This window comes from Onychomys torridus, chromosome 6 (genome assembly GCF_903995425.1).
Source record: "Onychomys torridus chromosome 6, mOncTor1.1, whole genome shotgun sequence".
Taxonomy (NCBI): Eukaryota; Metazoa; Chordata; class Mammalia; order Rodentia; family Cricetidae; genus Onychomys; species Onychomys torridus.
Genome location: NC_050448.1, coordinates 102198026 through 102224200, shown reverse-complemented (window position 1 = coordinate 102224200; position 26175 = coordinate 102198026). Strand labels below are relative to the sequence as shown.

The following is a 26175-nucleotide window of genomic DNA, read 5'->3' as shown; positions in this document are numbered from 1 at the left end:
TCTGTATCGGTCCCTCTGTTTCTCCTCTTCAGTTGGACCTGATGCTGCAGTTCTAATGCAGGCTGTGGTGCAGTGGCAGCAGCAGCAGCTGCAACAACAGCTGCCTGACTCTACAGACAACAGCCACAGCAGCTTTTCCCACAAGACCCCCAGCTTGGTTTAGTTTATCATCACATCAAAAAGGATGATCTAGCATCTCTATTACTTCCCCAGCTTCTGCCTCTCAGGCTTCTGGGAGATGCCTTGAGACTTTTCACCTCTTAACCCTTTCATTCTTTAACCTACACATGTACAGATACATAGCTATAACAGGGTGATAGCATGTGATTTAAGAGTTTATGTTAGTAATTAAGATGTAAATAAAATACCCCATGTTTGCCTTCTTGCTGTGGGACAATGCTTTTGTACACTGGTTTAATAAAATGCTGACTGGCCAGTAGCCAGGCAGGAAGTACAGGCGGGATAGGTAGACAAGGAGAATTCTGGGAGGAGGAAGGCTGAGTCAGGAGATGCCAGCTTGCTGTCCAGGGAGCAGCATGTAATGGTACACAGGTAAAGACATGGAACACCTGGTGACATATGGATAAACATAAATGGGCTGAGTTTAAATGTAAGAGCTAGTTGATGGTAGGCCTGAGCTAATGGCCAAGCAGTTTTAATTAATATAAGTCTCTGTGTGTTTACATGGGTCAGAGTGGCTTTGAACTGGGCAGGACACAGAAAAATTTCCGACTACACCTTCTGGGCTATCAAGGAAAGTGGGAGTATGTGGCAAGTACTGTTGCCATTGATTTTACTACACCTTGTAAATTTATTGTTCTTAAATACAAACATATGCACCCATGTTGCTGACACAGCACACTCACAACAGACACCAAAGCAAAAGAGCTTAAACTTATTATTTCAAACTGTATTTTCTAGTTTTTGTTCTCTTTTGGTGCGTATGCTGAGATGGAACTCTGGGACTTACTCATGCTAAGCGGGTACTCCGCCACTGAACTTCATCTCAGCATTCATTCTATGTTTTAGCTTTAAGATTATGAGGTGTAGTGCTATGTATACAAAAACCTACATAAGTTAATATTGTTATGTGCATTTGACAGGTTATAAATTATGGGTATTTTAATGGCTGCTAGGACATGATTTAATTGGTATACAATATGCTTCCCTCCTTTATCGGTTAAGTAACTATTCTTGCTATCATCCAACACTACCCAGATTATATAAGAACAAACAAACATCTACTATAAGGAAACTTATATTCTAGTATGGGGAAGAGAGACAGTAACCCAACAATTAACCTGGTATTTCTGATAATCACACATCTTAGGAGAAAAAGCAAGGGAGAAGGGGACAAAGAAGGGTGGGTTTTGGAGGGATGCACTTGAAAGCAGAGTTTCTGTGGAAGATCTCAAACCCAGGGCGGCATCTGATGAGAGACTAGAAAGGCAATGTGTATCGGGATACACCAGGAAGCAAGAGCAAGTGCCAAGGGACTAGGGCAGAAGCTTGCTTCACACACCAGGAAGAGTGTCCTTGAGGCACATGTCATAGAGAAGAGGTCAGGTGAGAAGGGAGGGCTGTTGGGGTGAAGCTCTTAATGGATTCTAATGGATTTGGTAAAGCACTGGAGACTTACAAGCAGAACAGAAATGTATTTTAAAAGCAGTACTCCGAATACTGTGTCAAGAATAGACTACCGACAGAAAATGCAGAGGGGAAGCTGTGTCAATGAGCAGGCAAAAGATGCTGCTACTTTGGGCCAGAGTGATGGAGGAGGAGTCAGCAAATAAAAGCCAATTCAAGCTAACAAAACGAAACCACCACAGTATGTTTCCTGAAGGAGGAACCAGAGGTTCAGCTGAGAGACTGGATGTGGGGTGTCAGCAAGACTGAAGACTCAGGTATATTAAAGGACCTAGACTCTGACACAGTTAAGTCAAATTCAGTTTATCATTTATAGATGCATTTGGACAGATGTGGAAAAAGTGGTTGGAGACTTACTATCTTAGAGTAATGCAATATGATCAAAACCCTGTAGAGTACAATGAAAGTGCATAGAATGAGTGAGTGTTTTGTGGGGTTATCAATGTGTGCTGACACTTTAAAAATGTGTTATGTATGCTGTATGTGGTGTCAAATGCATCCACACAGACTATTTACCTATGTATCTATGAAAATAATAAGGTCAGGTGGTGGTGGTGGTGGCAGCGGCAGTGCACACCTTTAACACCGGCACTCAGGAGGTAGAGGTAGGTGGATCTCTGAGTTCAAGGACAGCCTGGTATACAGAGCTAGTTCTAGGATAGCCAGGGTTACACAGAGAAACTCTGTCTTGGAAAAAAAAAAAGAAAGAAAGGGAGGGAGGGAGGGAGGAAGAAAAGAAGGAAGGAAGGCAGGAAGACAGACAGAAAAAGAAAATAATAATGAGTACTTCGGGAATTGTCAAGTTTCAGTACAGTTTTAAAAGTTTCTGTTCTAATCCAAAGAGATCAAACTAGCCATTCTAAGGAACTTGCCTGTTGCTAACAGTGTGTTTTGGGTGCCAATGTAATCCCATGCAGGTGATCAGAGAGACAATGCAGCTCTGGCAGCGGTGTTATTTCTACCACAGCCAAGTGACTCACAACACTCATCAATAAACCAGTCATTCCTTCTGTACCAGTCAACAGCCACCACCTACCCCTATAAAAGAGATCAGCAAATACTGCCCGACAATGGCTAACAGAGAACACCACATGTCACAAGAAATGAAGATGCACCACATAACACACAAATTTTAGGAAGAAAACATCTACTTGTGCACCAGGGTGAACAGTTAATCCTTAACACTGACTAAAATATTAATGCAGAACAAGAACAACAAAATGCCATTCATGTGGAACTGCAAGGTACACTGGGTGTCATCCCAGGGCTGGGCTAACCAAACAGCCCGGCCTCCTGCCTCGGCCTGCCTCTCCATTTCCCACACACGTGGGTTTTCAGTCATTGAAAAAAAAATGAATGAATTCAAATAGTTTAAATATAGGACCCTCTGTGGGTCCTATGTTATAAGCATCTAGAATTTTCACACATGATGTGTGACCTTTCTTTTTCTTTTTGGCTTTTTGACATGCAACAGTTTTTCTGCGTCTTCAAGATTAGCTTCCAACTCTCAATCATCTTGCTTCAGTCTCTACACTTCTGTGATTTTAGGGCTCATCACCACATCTGGCTTCTTAGGTTAAATTTTTAATGCCTGTATTATTCCTTTTTTTAGAATTATCTCTGTATTATCCAGAAACCGAGAACTAGAAAACAAAAGACAGTCTGTAGCTATTTAAAGGGAAATTTCACTCTGTCCCATCCCAGGATGCATCACTTTCAGAAATGAGAGAAGACCAAAGATAGTTAAGGGAAGTTATATCTTCCATGACTCTGAGCTCTAATATTAGGTTGGGTCCTTCAAGGCTAAACTGCATGCCGGAAATAAGCCTTAGAAGGCAAACAGAAAAATATCAAAACTAAAGGCAGAAATACACGAGGGAACAAGAGAAGCCAAATTCCACAGGATCTGAACTGTGTTCTGAGAAGCTCACATCCTTAGGCATTTTGAAACATGTCAACAACAGATTTACTGAATCATGAACTTCTTACTGTAGCAGGTAAGTCCTGGACTTGTGCACATGTTCTGGTCAAGCATCCCTCTTCTCCCACTCCAACCTGGAGTTAGGGTTCTAATGTGACATTCATAAGTTGCTTCCTCCACCAGCCGCAGGGTAATAAACCTGGCAGAGTTCTAATAGTTTAGTATCTATACCCCAGTTCTGTTGTAGACTACTCTACCAGGAATAGTTTTAACATGTCTCTTTCTACCTTTAAAACTTAGATTCCTAAAGCCTGGGCCTGTACTTGCTCTTATAAATCTTTATGCTTGCTAGAAAACCTACCAGACACATATCTTTGCCACCGATTTCCTGCAAGAATTTCATGTACACAGCATTGTACTGGGCTTGGGGAACCTAGAAGTTCAGAACTGTGAGGTTCAGGGCAGTGGCTGACAGTGTGACTACAGCTCCATGGCTGTGTCACTTCCCTAAGCTCCAAGGTAACCTTCTGAAGAACTGCATAAATAAGATTTACTTTCTAGTGGCATTTTCACCAAGATAATGTCAGGTAAAGTCACTAGACACTCAGCGGTCACCTTTATGACAAGGGGGTGTCTGAGAAAACCTATGAACCATCTTTATTTTATTTATTCCTCCCTAATAAAGGGTGATCTTCATACAAGTGCAGCTCCTACTCATATTCACTTACGAATATAGTACCTCCTTCTTTTAACAGGCTTGGCCTCAAGAACCCTTCAATACACACTTGCTGAAGGACGAGCTGAGTGAAAAACTCAAGAGCGAACAGGAAGGGCTCTCATTCTGCCTGTTTGCTCTCACCAGCCTACAAGTATGATGCAGCCTCCCTCATCCTGCAAACAAAACACGCCAGCTCTGTCTTGACTGTGTGTGCCCTTCTTCCCTCCCACCTTCTCCTCCTCGTACACATGCTGCACAGCTCCACAATGTTCCCCCTATGGACACCAGACTACACCACTCACCCGAGGGCACCCCTCGACATGTCCCAGGTGCTTGGTGCATCTTCATAGGGTGTCACCTGTATTCCTTAGCATGGTCCAGTGCTCTTGTGACTATATCTTCTCTCTTCTCCAGTTTCATCTGCTATGGTTTGTGTTTGAATTTCACTCCCTGGTAATATACTCAGCATTCCTAGTAGTTTAGACATATGGTTCTCTTTTTTCTATGCCTTCTGCATGGAATGTATTTCTCCCCTCTCCCCTCCTCTACTGGTTAATACAATTCCTTACCTCTTAAAACTAAACCCAGGACTCAGATCCTTAAGGAGCTCCTTCAGGAAGACTGCAATATGAATGAGAGTTTGGGTTCTGTGTTTATATAATACAAAGGTACTGACAGTAAGAAGGTGTCATCAGCCCCCTGCGAAGACCTTGAACATAGTGGCACTACTGCATCAATATCTGTACACTTGGAAACTCCTGCATCCATATCTGTTCACTTGGAGAGTAACAGAACCTCGTGCTCAGAACTGATGCTAACTCTTCAAAATGCCGTGGTGGGCTCGGTGCTGTGAAAAACCCCTTAGACGCAGAAGACTGAGTTTTAAAGATTTCTTTTGAGATATTTGTTTTTAATTTAGGTGTACCAATATTTTGCTAGCATGCATGGATGCCCATCACATGTGTGTTTTGTGCTGTGTTAAAGACAGAAAGTGTATCAGATGTCCTGGAACTGGAGTTAGAGATAGCTGTACATGTCCATGTTGGTGCTGAGAACCAGCCCTGGGTCCTCTGCAAGAGTAGCAAGTGATTTTCCTCTGATTTTCACCACTTAAAACAATGCCACTGTCTCCTTTTGTCAGATGGAAATTGAGCTTTGGTGAATTTAATTCTGCTGAAGTTCTTGTAGGTGATGTAGCCAAGATTAAAACTGGTAACATTTCACCAGGTCTCAGTTACCATAAACAAATGAGGAGTGAGCAATTATGAATGCCCTCAAAGGACAGTAGTTTTCTACAGACTCAATTTTCCTAAGAAAGCCACACAAAAAAGAAACTAAGCAGTTCCTCCTTTGACTAATTCTTACCTCAGTAAAACTCTTATGAAAATCTTGTGTTTTAGTAACAGACTAGAAAACTCTGCAAAGGAAAACTCAAAGCAAATAAACACAAAATCTGTGCCTCTAAAGTCATGCCATCTATGGGTTAAATAGTCACCATACCAATTTCATCCATGTATAGGAATCTTGACACTGGATGCACACCACCTTTCACTTTTCCTCATGTATAACTTGTGCTTCCCACTACTTAACTCACTACCAAAGAACGTTCTAAAGCTTGGAGGTGTTTCGGAAAGTTGCCTTCTCCTCTAACTGCACACAACTCCTATAGTCTAATTAAGTGCTTCCAATCACAACCCACTCTCTGTTGCCTGATGCTAGACTATAGTCTTCAGAACTCATTCCAAATTAGTCCACTCCATTTGTAAACCTAGCCAGCTACATGTGGATCTTAGAGGAGAAACTACCATCGCTTTCCTAAACACTGTTTTTAATTTAGGTGTACCAATATTTTGCTAGCATGCATGGATGCCCATCACATGTGTGTTTTGTGCTGGGTTAAAGACAGAAAGTGTATCAGATGTCCTGGAACTGGAGTTACTGCATGCAGATTACTTGTCTTTTTTCTTTTTTTGGTGTTTCAAGACAAGGTTTCTCTGTGTTTCAGCTCTGGCTGTCCTAGAACTCACTTTATAGACCAGGCTGGCCTGGAACTCATCAAGATCCACCTGCCTCTGCCTCCCAGATTCTGGGATTAAATTACACCACCCCCGCCTGGCTGGAATTACTTATCTTTATATAGTTCAGAAGTCAGATTTTTCAAGGAGCTTGCTCAGAGTTAAGTGTAGCTCCCACTGCTCAGGATAGGAGCTGGTTTTGCACTAAAGCAATAGTAAGTAGGTAAGAACACACTATGAAATGATAGAGGAGACAGAATATGATAAAACAGTTTATAATTTATACAAAACTCTAAATTTAGCCACTATTAAATTGGACCATGTTTTAAATTAGGTAGTGGGAAAAATGTAACTGAATACAACTAAGAAGGATTTGCTTTTTGCAGCAGCAGGAGGCCATTACTTAAAGCTACCACGAAGCCAAAATGCAGAGAACAACCAGCTCAAGTTGGGCACCAAAACAAACTGAAATATCAAACAACACACCTCTGGTACCAAAGGCTCCATGAACATCTTAGAAGAGGGGGGTGAGAGACTGTAATATCCAGAGGATCGTAAAGTCTGCAGTAAGAGTGTGTCTTCTAGCTTTAGCAGGGAAGCTGCACTCATGACATCTTAAGAACATGGCTGCCTAAACCAGACCTGATATTTCCAATACTGGCTAACACCCTAAAATGGTTAGGGAAAGTCTTGCAGGGCTTGAAATCCTAAATGAAGAGCTACAAGCATTTAACATCTCCTAAGAGAAGGAGAATTAGTCTTCCCCAGGAATGAGTTTCCTGATAGGTTACCTAATACTGAGTAGTCAGCCCTAGAAACATTTACATGCCGGCAACACTGGACAGATGTGGCAGATTGTATGTAAATGTTCACTCTTTTATAAGTATGTGTAACAGGAATGGTTAAAGAAGAGAAGACTGGATCTGAAGGGAAGTGGGGAGGCAGAAGGGATGAGTGGCAGGGGCTGGGGGGGGAGGGAACTATGTAATTATTTTTAATTAAATTGAAAAAAAAAGAATATTCTAGAAGTTCATAGTAGTCAATATTTTGGGGCTATATTTCTTACAGGAAGAATCACAATATAATCATATAGTTTCACAGAACTTTCAGATATATTTATTAGCAGAACACAGTACAAACTCAGAAGGAGATGGCATTTTAAGTAACTACTTCATTATGGCAAGTAACTTAAGAACTATACAAAATCCACAGTAAGAAAATGTAAATAACTGAGATTTAATTTCTACACAATGGATGAATTCAACTAGTGATTTTAGATAATACATTTTTAAAAAGTTGTTTCATTTATATGTTGGGTCAAAGGATAACCTCAGGCTTTGGTCCTCAATGCTCTCTTGCTCGAGACAGGTCCTCTGCATTGTTCTTTAGCTATGTACACCAGGCTGTCTGGCCCAAGAGCTTCTGGGGATTATCCTGTCTCCAACTCCCATCTCCCCATTAATTATAGATGTTCATACTGTGTGTTTGCTTTCATGTGGGTTCTGGGAATTCAAACTTACCTTCTCACATTTATGCAGTAAGCACTTTTACCCACTAATCCAAATCTCTAGCCTTTAAATATTGCTGTCATAATTTTTCAAGGCTGATAATTTTAGAAAATAAAATATGCCCCTATAAGAGTTTGTACTAGAATGTATCTAAACTGCTCACTTTATAGTGCAACTAATGACATCTGTATATATGGTAGTGGGAGTTTTCTTCCAATTATAAACATATTCTCTACAATTGCATTTATTTATTGCATTTGTTTTGTGCTTTGCAGCTTAGCATTACACTTATTTCTATGATCATTTTGGATAGCTTACATAACTAACATCTATAATATTTTATTTTATATCAATATCTCTGATCTATTTATGATTTATCTATCATCTCTCTCTCTCTCTCTCCCTCCCTCCCTCCATCCATCCATTAATAGGATTTTTTTTTTTTTTTTAGACAGGGTTTCTCTGTAGTCGTGGCTGTCCTAGAATTCACTCTGTAGACCAGGCTGACCTCAAACTCAGAGATTCACCTGCCTCTGTCTCCTGAGTTCTGGGCTTAAAAGCATGTGTCACCATAGATCTTACAACAATCTGAAAACAGTATTATTTCACAGACTTGTGGTGAAAAGGTTAAAAGCATATATTAGTGATTTCAGTATCTAAAAAGCCAACTGGAATTACAGAGAAGCTAAGTGACCCACTCTAAGCAAGTTTATTTAAAGGATGGTATTAGAAGGAGGCCGCAGACTCCTGATTCCAGCCAGGTTACTACTGACCTTTTATATTTCACATCACTAAAAACAGGGATAAGAATACAATATATGAACTGATGGAGGAGCCAGAATGTGATGAAGTTATAATTTATATATATAATCTAAATTTAGCTCCTATTAAACTGGACCATTTTAAAAATTAGGTAGTGAGAAAAACAAATAGGCAAATAGAACCAAGAAAGTTTTGTATTATACGTAACACCTATACTATATTATAATTAACTGAGAGCTGGCTAGCTATAGAGTGTCTGGTGCTATGAATTGTGAGTCTGATCAGTTATTTATTTCTTAATAGACTGGCTCTCCTTTTGTAGCCCAGAGTAATTGAGACCTGCGTATATGGATCAGGATGACTAGGAACTTGGTACTCTCCCACCTCTGCCTCCAGAGAGCTGGGAATACAGGTGTGTGCCATGACATCTGGCATCTTTCTAAAACTCAGATAGAGTCCTACCCATTAATAATAAATGCCAGATTTTAAAGATTTTAAATTATTAAAATGAGTTCAAGTTCATAAGTCATAACCTAATCAAAGTTTAGGAACTGGTAGATGGAATCTTAAAACACGTGGCCTCCATACAACACAGGATAGTTTTAAATGCAACCTACCTGTACTCACAATGTACTATAAGTCCCCTCCAGATTACTTACAATACCTAACATGACGTAAAGTCAATCCTGTGCAAACATTTATCCTGTTTGAGCATTTCTTAGCTTGTGGTTTACAATCTCTTGGGCAAACCTTTACCTCCAAACATATTTACATTACAATTCATAATAGTAATAAAATTATAGTTATGAAGTAGCAACAAAATAATTTTATGGTTGGGGGTCACCACACCATGAAGAATCATATTAGCGGGTCACAGCGTTAGGAAGGTTGAGAACCACTGGTAGAGGATGTTGCCATCGTGCACGTTCACCATGGTTTTGTCTGATTTTTCTCATCATCTTTTATTTTGGGATGGAGTCCCCCAAGCCCCAGAAATTTTGTATCATTGGTTGAATTTTCAGATGAGGACCATATGGGTGTGGTGTCTGACCATGTATGTGTTTAGAATTCATGGAACATTTTATAAAATAGTGATATATGTTTTTACACACACACACACACACACACACACACACACACACACACACACACATATATATATTTCCAGTACTGAGGGTTGTACCTAAAGTCTCACACAGGCTGGACAAGTGCTCTACCACCGAATTAAGTCCTCAGCCCCTCTACAGGTATTTTTTAAAATAATTAAGTTTTATAAAATTGCAAAAGAAGCTATTTCTAGAACCTCTAAGCCCACAGTTTATTAAAATACAGAATGGGTTTGCTTTTCTATTATAGAACTGTAGCTCTCCCTGCCTCTCTCTTTGTCCTCACTGGGCCAGCAACATGGGCTTGATGAAGGGCTACTGATAGTGACTGATAGACTCAAGATACAAGCTTGATAGGAGGCAGCTGGCACCGAGAAAAACAGCGAGTCAACACTGTTTTAGGTAAATCAGAAATGTGTTAAAGAAGAAAGGGCTGCAGAAAAGGAGAATGCTTATGCACTGCGGGTTAGAGCCAAGTTCTACATAGATCCTATGTTTCTGATCCTTTAAGAGTCTAAAGATTAGCACGTAATTACATACACACAAATTATTTTCTTTTAAGAACATCAAAAATCAAGTTGTGGGTTAGAAATCTGAAATAAATTGTTGTGTATACGACAAGCTGTCTAAGACACTTTTGGCTGATTGAATGGTTCCACTATCCCCACTCCTTGAACAAGGTGTTTCTTGATTCGTATGTCTTCAGGAAGTGGGAGGTTCAAGCAAGAGAAGTCCTGAGTGACAAGCAGCATGCAGGTCTGAAGAAGAGCAGCATCTGATCATCTATCCCAATAATTCCCACACAGAAAGGATCATTTTCCTCAAGGCAACAGTCCACATGGGTCGCTGAGTCTAAGTACTTGGTGACCACACTGTATACTGACACACAGATTTAGAAGACACATTCACAAAGCTCACTCCCCAAGAGATTGTTAGATTAGCTCAGGAGCCAACAAAGGGGTGTTATCAGACACCAGATCCCATGGAGGTAATAAGGGTCCAGCATCTTTGTCTTTAACAGGGCCTTTCTGGAAGCATCCTATACCAGGAGCCAACAAAGGGGTGTTATCAGACACCAGATCCCATGCAGGTAATAAGGGTCCAGCATCTTTGTCTTTAACAGGGCCTTCTGGAAGCATCCTATACAGCTTCTTTACCATCACCCCAGGCAATAGAGAAAGGGTTGAGCAAGGATGTAGCCTCAGCCAGTTGACCCCAGAACTAGTGACTTCTGCTTGTTGTGCTGATCTGCACTGGGCTAGACCTGCAAGGCGGATGGCATGCAGCAAGGGATCCGAGTGAGTGTCTGCTGAGTGGTGAGCTGAAGTGACACGCTGGAAGCAAGATGAGTGACAGATGACAAGGACAGACAGAAGCCCAACTTCCACAGGTGACATACAACTCTGGCATGCTGGGAAAGAGCATCAGGTGGAGCAAACAGACGTGTGCTCATCAGGAAGGAGCTGGCGTTGAGCAATGATGCTGGGTGGGTTAGGAGGTGGAGAGGCATTGTGGCATACAGCGACAGGCCCTGCAAACTGTGGCTATAGCCACAAACCAAAGGACAGTCTTCACATGCAGACAGTGTGGAAGCGCACCCTCATACCTATAGAAAGGAGCACTGTTAGATGTGCCAGCCTCTAGAGAAAGGTTAATGATGACACCAGCTGATAAAACTAAGAAGTTAACGTAAAGTTAGAAATGTATTCAAAATGAGAACAGCTAGTTCAATAGTCTTGGCCTAGTAGTTTACATTTTGAAAACAGTTTTAGCAGGAGAAATTTTATTTTGTATCATGGCCATGACCACTTCATGTCATGTAAGGCAGTAACTAGCTGTCCTTTGTTATGATGTCATTACCTTTCCAACTATTACTAACTCTCCATGACACTGAAAAGCTGCTGAGCTTCCCAACACAGCATCAAAAATAATACCTGGCTTCCAAACATGAGACAATATTAATATTAGGAAGTTGTGCAAAATGTTGGCACTAGGATGTAAGCACACTGCCTTTTTGGAGAGAGAGAACAAGGACCTCTGGGAGATTTTTAAGAAGATCACTACACAAGGGATGTCCTCAGGATGACTGCATGCTTGGGAAGGCCAGGTGGCTATGACGTAATATTTTAGTTTTGTTCAGTTTTTTGACAGGCTCTTTCTACATAGCTAAGTTTGGCCTCCAACTAGCGATCCTACAATTTCAGCCTCCTGAGTGTTTGGATTATAGGCAGGTGTCACCAAACTCAGATTCTTAACTCTAGTTAATCGAAACAAAACAAAAACAAAACCCGAACGAACAAAACAAACAAACAAAAGATTTTTGGCTCAATCATGGGGAGATCTCGAGTCTCACTTTCTCCTTGTTCCCTTACTATTTATTGAGTTAGGAGAAATGGGCCTACCTTCCAGAAAAAGAGCTTCATGTACAATACATGGGGTTTTGGCTCTGAATCTTTGAAATCTCTTGACTATGACTACTTTACAGGGAGCTCAGGTGAAAAGCAGGCTGAATGAATGAAGAGACCCAGATAACTGACCCTAGGCAGTTCAAAAGTAACATGTAGATGGAGCCTGGAAGAACCCAAGCCACTAAGGGAAACAAGCAAGCAGACCTAAATGAAAACAGTCTTCTCCCAGGTTCTCAGGGTAATTCCATATTCTCTGCCTAGAAGGCTCCATTCATCTATTTACTACTTCTGTTGGCTTTCTTATGCAAACAACTGATCTGGAGGTTCACATTCCAGCTACCCCTGAGACCCTGGGAGGAGGAACCCTGCTACTGATGTACTTAATTTCTTTCTTTGATTAGGCCACTTGATGTGTGAGCCACCCATGCTCTCTGCAGTAGAGAGAAGAGAGAAACTTTCACGTCTCAGATAGCTGGTGAGGACCAGGCACTGGTATGGGAAGCTTGTGACATGGTGGCAAGGGGCATGTGACTCTACAAAGCAGCATACATTTGGTGCTGCTGCCAGATGTACATCAGGGGAAAACAGGTGTTAGGACATTGGACTGTGCTCTAGAAATATCTAGATGCCAAGTGTGGGGTTTCAACTGAATAATAATGTTGTATACAACCTTGCTCAGACAGCATGGGCAGCAGAAGGAAGTAAAGGAATTTTCTAGGTGTGATATGGTCATGCATAAAGGACATAGGATTGGTCAAGTTATATAATGGTCTTTATAAGTTCCTGCATGGAAAATATCTATGTAACTTTGTCTTCTAACAGAACAAAACAATAAACATACTTTCCACTAAACTACACAGAGTATGGCAAATCCTGGGGTGAACAGAGCAAGATTATCCACATGAATTAGGTATATCAGGCCTTTCTTGGGGCAATATTCAGTGACTTGAGAGAGGGAGAGATTCCTGCAGAAGCAGATCACCAACAAAACAAACGCATTACAATGATTTCCAGTCTTTTAGCTTCTATCTCCCTTACATCTGGAATGATGCCTGATGCCTGGGTGATCTTCCAAAGCACCTTGTAGTCCTGAATGTTTCCTGAATTTGTCAACATTAAAAGGACTAGCTGTCAAATGTAGTTTATTCATTAGGATCCAGAATATAAATGAGACCCTGTGTTCAATGATCAACTAGGCATTTCTTTTAATCTTATAGTATACTTTTTAATCTTAACGTTATACTTAATTTCTTTAATATTTTTTTTGTGTGTAAATTTTTATAACTAAAACAACAGTGCTTTAGTTTTTCAAATCCCTGAGGAAAACTTTGGTTGGTTTGTTTTTTACTTGTTTCTTTGAGACAGTTATCACTATGTACACTGGGGCTGGTCTAGAACTTGTTTTGTATGGACATTTGGCCTTGAACTCTGTATTGTTTTGTCTCAGCCTCTTAAGTACTGGAATTACAGATGTGTGCTACCATGCCCAACTGAGAGACTAATATTAGACACTGATATTTATATAAATCAAAGTAAGTTGTCCTGAGCAAGTATTTAATAGCTCCAGTCAAATTCAGATGAGAAACATTAAAAGTTAAAGCCATTTCTCATAATTGTCAAGGTGTGAAGATGTCCTAGATGGATGAGCTCCATGTACTGAGGTGTTGGCATTCCCCTTATTATACTCAGTTATTTAAAGATTCAGTTCCTCTGGTGGATAATGGATAGGTTTTCAGATACTTGATTAAAAATTGAGGCCAAAGAGTGGGTTGGAGACTAAGATCTAGTAGGCCTCAGCAAAGGCTGAAAATGAACATATGAGAAAAACTGTCTGGCAAAGAGGATGACTGGAGAATACCCTTAGCTGAGGCCACCAGGACCCTGATACTGAACAGGCACAGAACACCAGAGAGTGTTTAAAGTGGACTGTGGTTCATTATAATATTAAAACACCCTTCCTCAAGTGGAGATTTTAGACACTAGCGAAACATGGAATACATGAAGTTGTATGTAGAACTGCATGAAACAGAGCATGTGTGAAACAGACCAGGCTATACAAATGAGCCAGAAAGCTCACACTATGTGACATACAAACCCCCATCTTCTAGGAAACAGGGCTATTTGAGCTCTGAGCTCTCTCTCCCCTTTGGCCTACTTCCTCTGTTGGAAGTATACCTCCTCCTCTTCCTCCTCCTCCTCCTCCTCCTCCTCCTTCTTCTTCTTCTTTTCCTTCATAAACTGTTTCTACTTCAGCTGCAGCAACTTTTGCTCAATTCTTTGTTCTGGTACATAATAGCTTAGAATCTCTCCAGGAGCCCCACCAAACACTTATATAAGCCAGTACCAAAATCATATAAAACATTTCTTTTAGTTGAAGAGCTAATGAATCTAAAACACTCACAAAAGGTAAATGGCACATCTGTTTACTTGGCTAACCAAAATGTCTCTAGCATATTCATCAGATTACTGCTGTTCAAACTTTAGATCAGGGGCAAACGTGGGATGAATAGACTTGATAGTATTCTTGGCATCGCTATCCACTGTTGCGCTCTAAGAAACAATGAGGGGCTCCCTGAGGTAGGGAGGTAGGGCAGTGCACTAGTAGTATGAAGACTAAACGTTAGTAATGATGTCAGTTGTTCCACTAAACCAAGAAGGATAGGAGCGGACTGCCAACTGTAGTCTGCAGCCACTTTCATTTCCTAAACTGTCCGTATTTCTCTTTGACCTGAGATATCCTGGGGCTCTTCATCCTATAGCACAAGCACATTTTTTTTTTTTCTTCAGGACTTGATTGTATTAATGCCATCTTAAAATTTACAGAATTTAGTGACATTCATAGATAAGGCATTCTCAAGCTAAGATTTAGATAATTGATAAGTCATAGCTTTCAATTCCTCAAATATTTCTTACCCTTTAAAATTTCATTTTAAACATCTTTATCATTCTAGTCCCTCTTCAGAATACTTTCTAGTCAAGCAGACTACTGAAGGTGAGGCTGCAAATATTGAGCTACAGCAAGAACACAAAATTGCACCACAAAATTGTAACAAAAACGAACACTTTAAAATCAGGCACATAGTCAAAGGAATAGAGTAACTACAAGTGCATAGTGAGTATGTTTATGCAGAGATTTCATAGCTAGAAAGCATTGGCAAACAGAACGAAACAGATGTCCAGAATATATTAAGAAAGTATACGAAATCCAGGCCAGAATGCTTCCAAACATAAAGCTCCATTGGCATTCCATGGAATGCCATTCAATCAAAAGCTTAAAAAAAAAAACACTAGCATATTTTCATACCACCTCCTTTGAATATAATCTTGAACATAGACTTCTATGCAAATTTTAATGATATACTTAAAGTGTGTCGTGTATTTTATGCTACTTTTGACTGATGTGTTTAAAAATCAGTCATTGTTGGCTGTGATGTCAACATATGCTTGTGCAGATCACATGTTTAAATTTAAAACACATAAAATGTGAAAAACATGGACATATTCACAGTGGTTCATTATTCAGAATAATGTACTCATAGAACAAAAATGAAATTCTTTTGCGATAAAGTCTTTTTTGTAATCTAAACTTTTTGGTTACTTGGAGCAAACTTTGCTGTGATGGACATGGAGCTCTAAGTTAGGGTCTTCCCAGTTTGGGGCTCAAGCCTACCTTTCACATCTTCATCCTCAATCGTAGTGTTTGAGCTCTCGGTCGACTCCTGTTCAGAAGAAAAGACAGTTTTAAGCTTTATACAATAAGAAGTTGATTCTTCTGACAAACTTGGCTGGTGGTACGTACAGATCATGCAAGTTTCTTCCACAGGCTGTGTGCATATGCTGACATGCAAATGGACAAATACATCAAGTGGTTGTCAACAGAAACAAGATGTCATATGCTGCAAACACTTCAAAGGGAGTACTCTGGCCACCTAGTCACTGATGCAAGATAAATCCAGGAGATTTGTACAAGTAGATGAAGTATGTAGTTTATTTAAGAACTGAGTAAGATGAGTTCATATTATAGTGAATCACACAGTGTAATTTTAGGAGGAAAAAATGGAATATTTTAGTGGAATAGACTTGAAACTTAGAATACATGGTTTTATCCCTAACAAACTAATCAGCAAAGAATATCTTCTTTGTGTTGGGTACTGTGTCAAACACAGAATTTGCGACTATTTGTCTACTTTCCACCTATGTAGAGAAAATGCATTTCCTCCATCATTTGACTCAGAAGCTGGGGCTATCAAGCTGAGCCAGGGTGATAATAGCTGTCAAAACTGTTTCAGGTTTATGATTAGGACACTGGAATCATAATGAATAATTTATTTTCAAGGTCAGTTAGACTTTTTTTGTCCTTCCCTAACTCAGAAATAGCCAGTCACTCAAAGAGAAATCTTTTCCCACAATGGAAACACAAAGTTCTTTGTAAAACTACAAACTAAGGTAAAGAGTGGTAAGTACACATGAAAGTGCAAAGCCACTGGTGGTAAGATACATTTCTTAAGGGAGTTTCATTAAAATGTGCCAGTGAAATACTTCCTAACAAAGACATGTTGCAATATTCATAAGGATTCATTTTCTACTTGGAAGACCAGAGATGAAAGTAATTGGGACCAAAATTCCAGTCAATAACTATATGTTCAGTGAAGGAAACCAGGTTTTGGAAGGTAATAATGATAATGATAATAATAATAATAATAATAATAATAATAATAATAATAATAATACCCATCAGTGTCCATTTATAGTTTTTGTATTTTTGGAAAGCCATCTATTTATATAAATATCATATGTAGTATTTAAACCAAAGAGATAAATGAGCTAATGTCCAGAGTCTCCACATATACAGAACCAAAGAAAAATATTCATGCATTTCTTTAATGTGATGTGGCATTCAGAATTAAACTCAAAATGAAGGTTAAACCCATGCACTTAAAAACAAATGAATTCATGTAAGCAATAAATACCATGCAGCAACTCTTACAAATGACAGAGCTAGAATTATGGCAGTATGCGCTCCAGCTGCTATGCCTGGCTTTTCATTTGATAGTGCCATTAATGGGGTTGTTCTCATATGTGCTGGCCCTGACTACCTCAAATCTTTTTTGGGACCTAGAACATCTCCAGTGTCATGACACTAACGTACATCTCAGATTAAGACACAAAACACTTTGTTTTCAATAGGGGTCGACAAAATATTGAACCAGAGATGAAATGTATTTCCTGAGCCTTCAACATTGTTGATTTACAGGAAGGAAAAGACCTGTGACTATATTCAGGAACTAAGAACAGTCACACATTTTGCCCTCCCCTTAGATATGATAGTGTTATAAGCGGACATAGAATACATTTAGAAAACATCTTGTTTAATCTCTCAGACATGAATACAAGTGGTGGTATGAACACGGTATACAGATAAGTTATAGTAGGTGGAACACATTAGTCTTCATTCAGCACAACACTTTAATATCTATTACTATAATTCATATAAAGGGACAACAAACACATTGAACAAGAAATAGAACTCCCAATCCTCTTCAAATTCATGGCAAACAGTAACACCAGCAATATCATAAACAACAGGGAACTGAGAAACAAGCCAACAACAACAGCAACAACACAACCACCATGACAACAGAGCAGAAGACAACTGAAAGCTGAAAAGCAACATTAAGTTTTAGAAAGAAAAATGAAGCCATTGTATTTGAAGACAATGAAATGATAGCAAGAAATTCTGGAATTTCATGCTGGATGTGGTTATCACACAATGGGCAAACAGGCACAGAGAAACAAAAAGACTACATGGAATTGCCTAAGACACCGTCATCTCAACAGAAAGACTTTGTAAATGTTTAACCTGACCCTTATATTTTTATTCACTATGGGGTCACTGACGCTCTCAGGCTGTCGTCCATTTGATCCAAAAGAAGTCTATGTATAATTCTTAGACTTATTAGGCCCCAAAGAACACGTGATGAAAAGAGGGCACATTTTTTTCTTTTCCATTTGAGATAAAGGATTGGTTTTGCACAGGGCGTTTGATGAGATGTGTAATCTTATCAAAGCAAATGGTGTTGATTCTTTCTGAATACCTTGTTTCCGTCAGGGTTGTGGATTACAGTAGTTTGGGGCTCCTGAGTGAGAACAAAATAGAGAAAGAAACAGTTCGCATTGGTAAGTATGTTCTTACTAGTCTATAGGACAGAGCAGAGAGAGCCAACAGACAAGATAAACAGTGACAAGAGCTGAAGCATGTCAAGGGCTGTCAACAGCTGACAGGGTCTCTGGGGAAGCCTCCCTGGTGAGCCCACGGGATCACACAGCTCCCTACCCAGAAGCAGCATGCAAGAGACCTTATTCCTGATAGATGAATGAACAGGCAGGGCTTTGCAGTTCAGAGACCTAAAGAGGCACCTGCTGCTTCACCAGGCCCTATGCCAGGCAGAGCTGTCCCTTCTTCTCTACTGAATACTCTGTTGCTGTCTGTCTCACAAAACTTGGCCAAGAACACCATAGACAGGAATATTTGAGAAGAAATCAAATTCTTTGTGAAGATTTTTTTTTTCAGCTGTATTGCCTTGGGACCTGACTCTGATGTTATTACAATCAACACATAGTTGAATATCCTTGGAGAATCCTGAAACACTGGTCCACACGTAAAAAACAAACAAACAAACAAAAAAACCCTACAAAACTGTCCAAAAGAACACATGTCAAAGCTCATGAAAAATTCTAAAGAATATTTTAAAAGTTTATTTAAATGTTTTAGAACTAATCATGAAACGCTATCATCAGAAACACTGTTGACCCATCCTATACTAATCACATGGAAAGTACAATTTCTGCTTTATGAACTTCATATACAGAATAGTAAGCTGTTGGGTTATATTTTTTCCATGAAGAAACTATTATTTCCACATAGCTCACATAGCTTTCTAGGAGAAAATTCTTAAGTGGAAAATAGTATTCAAATACTGATGTAAAAGAAAAATAGATCGAGTGTTTACACAGCGACAGCATGCTTGCTGCATCCATGAATGGGTACTTTAGCACCTGTGAGGAGCTGTAACCATGGCCAGCCTTCTCCGTAGGAATGTTCCCAAGGGAAAGCATGCACTGTGTACTTAGAAAAACACAACTGTTTCTTCTTTCCTCCCTTCTGTGGCTTGAGCTATAATGCTGGCTTTATTAGTTATAACCTGGTATCCTTTGTGCCCCTTTCTTTCTTACTCATTTTTTAAACATTTTTAATTTTTCATTAATTATCTTTCCCAGACCTATCAGTCATCCCCCGTGCCCCCCCTGCCCCGCTTCAAGTCCCTCCTTTCAACTACCCTTCTTCCCACCCCATCTGCTTTCCTCCTTTCTCTTCAGAAAAGGGCAGGCCTCCCACGTATATCAGCCAGCCATGACATACCAAGTTTCGTTCTTACCCATTTTTAAGAAAACATTTTTTTTTCCATTGTAGGGCTAAGGATTGAACCCTAGGATTTCTTCTATGGTAAGAAAATGTTCTCCCACTAAGCTATGCTCCCAGCCCTGATAATACTTTATGTGATATGTCTTTTCCTTCAAATGTTTTTTAAATTGAATCTATTATTGGTTAACCCAAGTGACATAATGCCTGGCATTTTGAAGTCAATGACAACACCAGTCTGGGGACAGTAATGAATAAAAATAATTCTGGGACTCATAAGTCAAATCATGAAAACATTTGAAGAAACCCTTATAAACATTCTTATGTACTAAATGCCAGTACTCAGATTTTGAATTTAACATAATACTATTCCAACGTGTAGAGCTACCTGACTTAGTTGTTAATTATGTATATTTGATTGAAATGGATGGAACTGTCACTGATGGCTTATACTTCTGTGTAACACACTCTCATCCTGGGGAAGAAAGTGAAACAGTGACAATTTAATTGGAAACACAATACACAAAAAGCTTTGACTTATGCAGTGCCTCTTTATCTCAGAAAATGAAGTCTTGCAAAGCCATGTTGTCTTTCAATAAGAGGGAAATGGGAACTCTGAATAAGGTCTACTTTTTATGTCATCTTGCAGGAATCCTGTTAGCTCTCCTTGATGTCAACACGTTCTTGGCAGCAAGAGAAACCATTGTTCTCACGATCAGTAGCAACCATCACCAGAAGAGCTAAGAGTAACCGAAGTGCATTCTACTGTGTTTCCAAGCCAGCATGCAAGAATTCCAACTGCGGAGAAAAGCATGATGTTCCACAGTGAAATGAGAAATCTCACGTTAGAAACACACTGCTTGACACCTAGCTCAAGGAAAGGAAAGCAAACCAAGTGAAACTGTCTTCTATTTTTGAAAAGAAAACAACAACAACAACAACAACAACAACAACAACAAAACAACCTAACAACAAATTAAGTGCTGATACATAGGTATTGATTTAGTGGAAGCAAATGAACGAAAGAACAGCAAACAGTGCAGAACTCAAGAAGGGTACAAGAGTCCAGGTATACCAGCGCCGGGGTAGGAATATTTTCTTTGGGGCTGGTTACCACGTTGGCTTTGTTGTTTATCTGTGGATATGCAGAAAACAGAAACAGATGCCTTAATCTTCTTGGTAGCTGATGTCTATAAGTAGCATGTCTACATGGAAATACAGACATGAGGATAAAAAGCCACTGGAGACGGGTGGGGAACGCTGTCAAGACTGATACAAATGGAAGGGTACACTTCTCTGAAGGTGGCACCCAGTCTGGGACCCTGTAAGAATTGTAAGAATGAGGTCAGCTGTGCCTGATCTGGGTGTGCTGACTCCTCTGAGTGGCTTCAGTGAGCTTAAACTGAGCTGCAGAGTATAATGAGGCTGTAGCCAGTTTTCATACCCTTCAAGTGAGATCCTGTTTCCAAGTTTCCAATTATTCACTGCTATGAACACATTCCTTTATTATCTTTTTTTTTTTTCCTTCTCATTTTATTCTTGAGCTTGAAGTCACACACAGACCATCTTTCCCTGGGGAGCTATCAGTACTTTGTTTACTAGATATCCAATTAAAATCCTGGCTCTCCTGACAAAATGCAGGCATTAAAGTGTTTTATTGAAAATGATAAGTTTAGGTCTCCTGTAGGAATATATCTTCTTTGATAAGTGGGAGAAATCAACCTGCACTCTGTAGCATGAGTGTGAAAGGGCTTTCCTGCTCATAGTTGCCTGAGGGACAGCTCAGCATCTTGTGTTTGCTCCATTGTTCTTGCCTAGTGCATCCAGTGGGACCAAAACCTTGCATCAACACAGTTGAGTTTATCCTTAAAGGAGATGTGGTTACTACCATGGGAGACATGTTTTGAAAGAAGCTCATGGAGCCAATAAATATGGCAATGGCCACAGAGAAGTCTCTGTGTAGACATGTGGGAACTTGGAACTCCACTGTGTTTGGGAGTAAAGAAGAAAATACTGAGAGGTAGTAGTCCACATTATTTGAAACCCATGCATACCATATTACATTATGGTTATCAAACAGAAACTTAAATTCACATTCATTTTTGCATATCAAATTACATAGGCATTTGTATTGTATATTTTCTTCTAAAGGGATACATCCATAGTTTTAATATGAATGTAAATATACCTGTGGACTTAAAGAGCACTACATATCAAATGGTTATTTACAAGTATTACACAGTCATTATTTGGGCTTACTGGATAGTTTAGCCTTATGCCTACAGGTTGTTTGGGGGCTGTCACTGAAGGGAAGACAGAACAGAGCAGAAATTAACTCAGTTATATAATGTGTGGTTTTCTTTCATTCACCTTCATGTGGTTCAGTATGAGCACTATTTAATACGCTACAACACATTGCTCTGTGATATGCAGGGAGAAAGTGTTGAAAATTCCCTTTAAATAGATAACTTATTAAAGATTAGGCCACCAACCTGCATTTTAAAAATAGTTTTGGAAATTTTTTTCCTTAAATCAATAGAACACAAAATATTTGCAACAGTTAAAAAGAGACGGAAGGGATGATGTAGGGGGCCTGCTACAGAGGGATCCGAATGTGCTCCAGTGGTTACAGGCTGTGTCAGACATTAGAAGGCTGCCCACAGATAGCTTCCTATTCATTGAGAGTGCTTGATGAAGCATTGACACTTTTTGTCCAGTCAAGAGGACACTTGGGATTAAAGTGCCACATGCACTTCACGTGCTTAGGGGTTATCAGTAGATGTAAATGAGAGAGAAATACTCTGGAATACTCTTCTTCCTGTCCTGAGAGGAGAGAGATGTTTTCCCTAGGATATAGTTGCTAAGAACTTCCGTATTTCAGTGAAAACCAGGACTCATTTGTATCTAAATGCACACAAAGGCATCAGCCAAAGTGCATGACTACTCCCACTGCTGTCCACATTCATACATGAACAACATACACACCACCATGTTTTGGAGGTATAGATAATATCATTCTAAAATAGTGAGTTAAGTTCTAAGTAAAAGCCAGAAGAACTAGCCTTCAAAGAGTCTGTTATCAAGCACCATGTTCAACCATAGTTGCCTTTTAAATGTGCATGTTAATTTAGGTACTTTATATTATGGAAGCAATGTATTTTTTTCTTGTTTGAAACCTGAACACAATCAAATATTTAAATGAAACAGTATCACTCTCAAGACGCATGAACAAGGTGTTGTATTTATTCAGTTCAGTTAATACATACTCCTTTTGGAGAAGCTTAGCTAGAACGGGCCCATGCTGAAACCACTTTCACATTACTTGTAAACTCATGGCAAGTATAATAAGTTATGTCTGATTATGATTATCAATTAAAAAAACAACCCTACAGCATTTCTTCCTATACAAGCAAACATCCATTGTGTCCTGGCTTCTTTATTTTCAAGGAGAAAATCGGGCTCCCTTCTCGGAGATGATGAAACTCATTAACAGTATATGGATAAGGGTTCAAGTTCTTATTCACCTGAAGAACTCTATCAGAGAAGAACAGTGTAATGTGAAAGCGGAGCAGCATGTTATGAGTGCTGATTAGCGCTGACCCATGATGCTCTTATGCTATTTCTACTTCCATTCACTCAGGTAAATGAGACTGTTTCATTTCTAAGTGTGTAGTTTTCCCAGTAGGAGAAATCTGGCAGACACAGATCCTCACCATCATCTGAACACTCGAACTGGACTTCCTTTTCTGAATTGACCAGTCAAAGAGAAAGGAAGAGAAAACAAAAACGTGACCAAAGCATGGAATACATAATAATTTTGTTGTTGAAGAGGTATTATAAGTCAGCAGGCGGGAAACTGTTCTCAAAGTGTGATTTTTATTATTATTATTGTTATTATTATTATTATTATGGCAGTAGTGAGAATAACTGTTGATTTGACCTGTGAGCTCTCCAGCACTGAGCAGTACAGAAAACCAAGAAGGAAACATTTGGAAATTTAGAAACATCTGTTATCACCAGTGTCACACCGTGGAAAAGAAAGATATCCACTGTCATTATTGGAATCTAAAGTGAGTGAAATACTCAGAAGAAAGATACAGTTAGCTTAAAGAATGGGATATGGCAACCAAACAAGACAGGGCACAGTGACCTCAGAGCTGGAAATTCTCAAGTCACACACAAACAGGTTGTGAGGAAATGACTCCATATGAATTTAGGAGCCAACTGACCCATGTTACATTTTTCAATATGAACAGACCACCTGATTGGGTCTAGTTCAATGATTAAATATTAATTAATTCCCAAGAGTGTTGACCTGTGGAGGAATGTATGCATCTGCCATTGGAAAAGAAAGAAAATGATTAACAAGACATTTAGGTGATATTCTGGAATCATAACAAAGGTTATTATGCAAATAGGAGGTTACAGTCTATTAAAGATATTATCAGTGGAAAGTAAGTTGTATTATATTGGTTAGAAATCCAAGAATGTAAAAATATTTTGTTGTCACTTTCTTGGAAGGTTTCCTAGTATCTGTACAGGGTAGGCACCTTGAGTACATCTCTAATTCTTATGACCAAAACACAAGCAAGTTATGAGCTTTATATAAACCTGCCAAATTGGGGCACCTAGTCACTGATGCCTTGATTTCTCAGACCAACTGAGTTTGTTCTCAGATCCTAGTAGGCATCAAGCGCACATCACAATATTTGGGAAAATTATTTGGAAAAGCATTTGGTTTTTGCAGATTCTTAGGTCACCAGACTGGCTTGGAACTGTGGAGAAGTAGAAAGGACTTAGACATTCAGTTTCTATAGTAGGTATACTAAAAAGAATTGCTTTCCGTAGTTAATATATAATCTAGTGAAAGGACTGAACATTTTTTTAATGTAAATGATAATCATGTTTGTGCATTAAGCTGTCTTGCGCTTCTGCCTGCGTCCGACAGAAGCTCTATAGACTTGGGATCTGCAGGTAACATTAAAACTCTGCAGCATCTGCAAGTCAGAGACAGTTTCGGACAGCCGCTTAACTTACCTTGACTCCGTCCGGTTTCTTCAACAAACTCTTGGCTGCTGCAAAATGAGAGGAAAATCAGTTCAGTGAGGTATCCCCACACCCACAGTGAGATGACAAATCAAGTCTCCTGTCAACTCTGCTGAGTTATGGCCAACATACACCAAACCACCAAGACCACACTGATGAACAAGAGCTTACAGGACACTGAAAGACAGTATCACTTTTCTGGTTTTGGTCACAGCAAATTTAGAAATAAATTCTTACATCGTTCATGGCATGAAATTGAACACATTGCCACCTGTGCATTGGACTTTATGTCACTGTTGGTCCTGAAAAGGATACTGGAACTTTCACTGGACCATCCTTCATAATCCAGAAAGTTGGTTTCAGTCTCTAGACACCAGCCGACAGACCAACTACATGTTCACGCCATGTCTGGTGACCATGTCAGTTCTGCTTCCGAAGCCCCTCTTTCCAGAGGTTGAAATCTCATTCACAAAAATTTGCTCTGGCTGAACAATGTCTTCCCTATATTTTGAAATTAGACAACTTCAGTTGGATTGAAAATATAAATATCATATAAAATCAAATGGTACCTTATTGACCAGGAGCAAATTTTTTAAATGCTTATTTAGCATATGGTAATTAAAAAATGCATTCCATGTTCTTTTATACTTCAAAATCGGAATACAAAGGCTTCCTAAACAAAGGTCTTTGAATTGAAAAATTAAAAACATAACATCTGAAACAAGATCTAGAATTAAATGAAATCTTTAAGGAAGACGTAGGTTCTCGTAGGAAACTTCCTTTTTCCAGGATGCTTAAGCAATTGCCTGTATAATTATCAAATTTCTTCAGTCTATTAAAACTAGAAAGCATCATTTTAAAAATGTGTACATACACAGTGAACAGCCAGTATAACGATAATTAATACACTGGTGTAGAACACTCACAGAAATGGAGGACAGAGTACAAAGTTCTGTTTAATGTTAATATACATCGTCATTTAAGCACACAGAGTATGACATTTGAAATGAATCACCTAGCTGTAATGAAACTACATGAACATTTCACTTATTGATATTCCTTTGGTTTGTGATGCTATTTCAGTTTTCAATTTGGCAACATTTTAAATTTACTTAAAAGACAGAAATATTCATTTTATGTTTTTTTTTTTTTTTAGCAACAAAGCTATTAATTTTTATCGATGGAGATTGTTATTCAATAGTTGCCTTAGTTATGGTACTGTTTGCCTGTAGTTAAAAAGAAACACTAATGAACTCTTGTGGCAGTTAATAGGTTAGAAAGCAAACAGAATAGTTTGAATTGCAATAGCAAGCAAAAAGAAGACAATGATTTTGGGAAAGAAGCGGTCTGGCTTGGGAGATGCAGAGCCATGTGTGACTACTTTGTCACACTTTGTGTGACTACTACCTTACCTCACAAGAAATACATTCCACATTCAGGGAGAAAAGAGGAAATAAAAACAACTTTATAACCACATACTTATGGACAGGTTACTTTAAAGAGTATATTTTGGCAATGAATAGAATGAATAAAATACTCAAAACTAAAATGCAACTACAAGACGACAACCAGAAGATGTAACTGAGTCTCACGTTATCAGTTGATTTAGAAGGGGTGGGTAAAA

General features: G+C 39.2%; 1 protein-coding gene across 9 annotated transcripts in view; it reads right to left on the bottom strand.

Annotated features, from left to right (window-relative positions):
* Camk2d (calcium/calmodulin dependent protein kinase II delta) overlaps nucleotides 1-26175 on the bottom strand; it is a 261335-nt gene that overhangs the window by 22750 nt on the left and 212410 nt on the right. For 2 of the 9 annotated variants that reach the window (XM_036189904.1, XM_036189909.1), the window contains exons 13-17: nucleotides 24543-24580; nucleotides 23219-23251; nucleotides 20581-20640; nucleotides 18181-18222; nucleotides 15756-15804 (exon numbers count right to left, since the gene is read on the bottom strand). In XM_036189904.1, coding sequence (XP_036045797.1) covers nucleotides 15756-15804; nucleotides 18181-18222; nucleotides 20581-20640; nucleotides 23219-23251; nucleotides 24543-24580 — 222 coding nt within the window. The remainder of the gene's footprint in view (nucleotides 1-15755; nucleotides 15805-18180; nucleotides 18223-20580; nucleotides 20641-23218; nucleotides 23252-24542; nucleotides 24581-26175) is intronic. The other 7 variants (XM_036189905.1, XM_036189908.1, XM_036189906.1 and 4 more) reach the window with 7 other exon arrangements.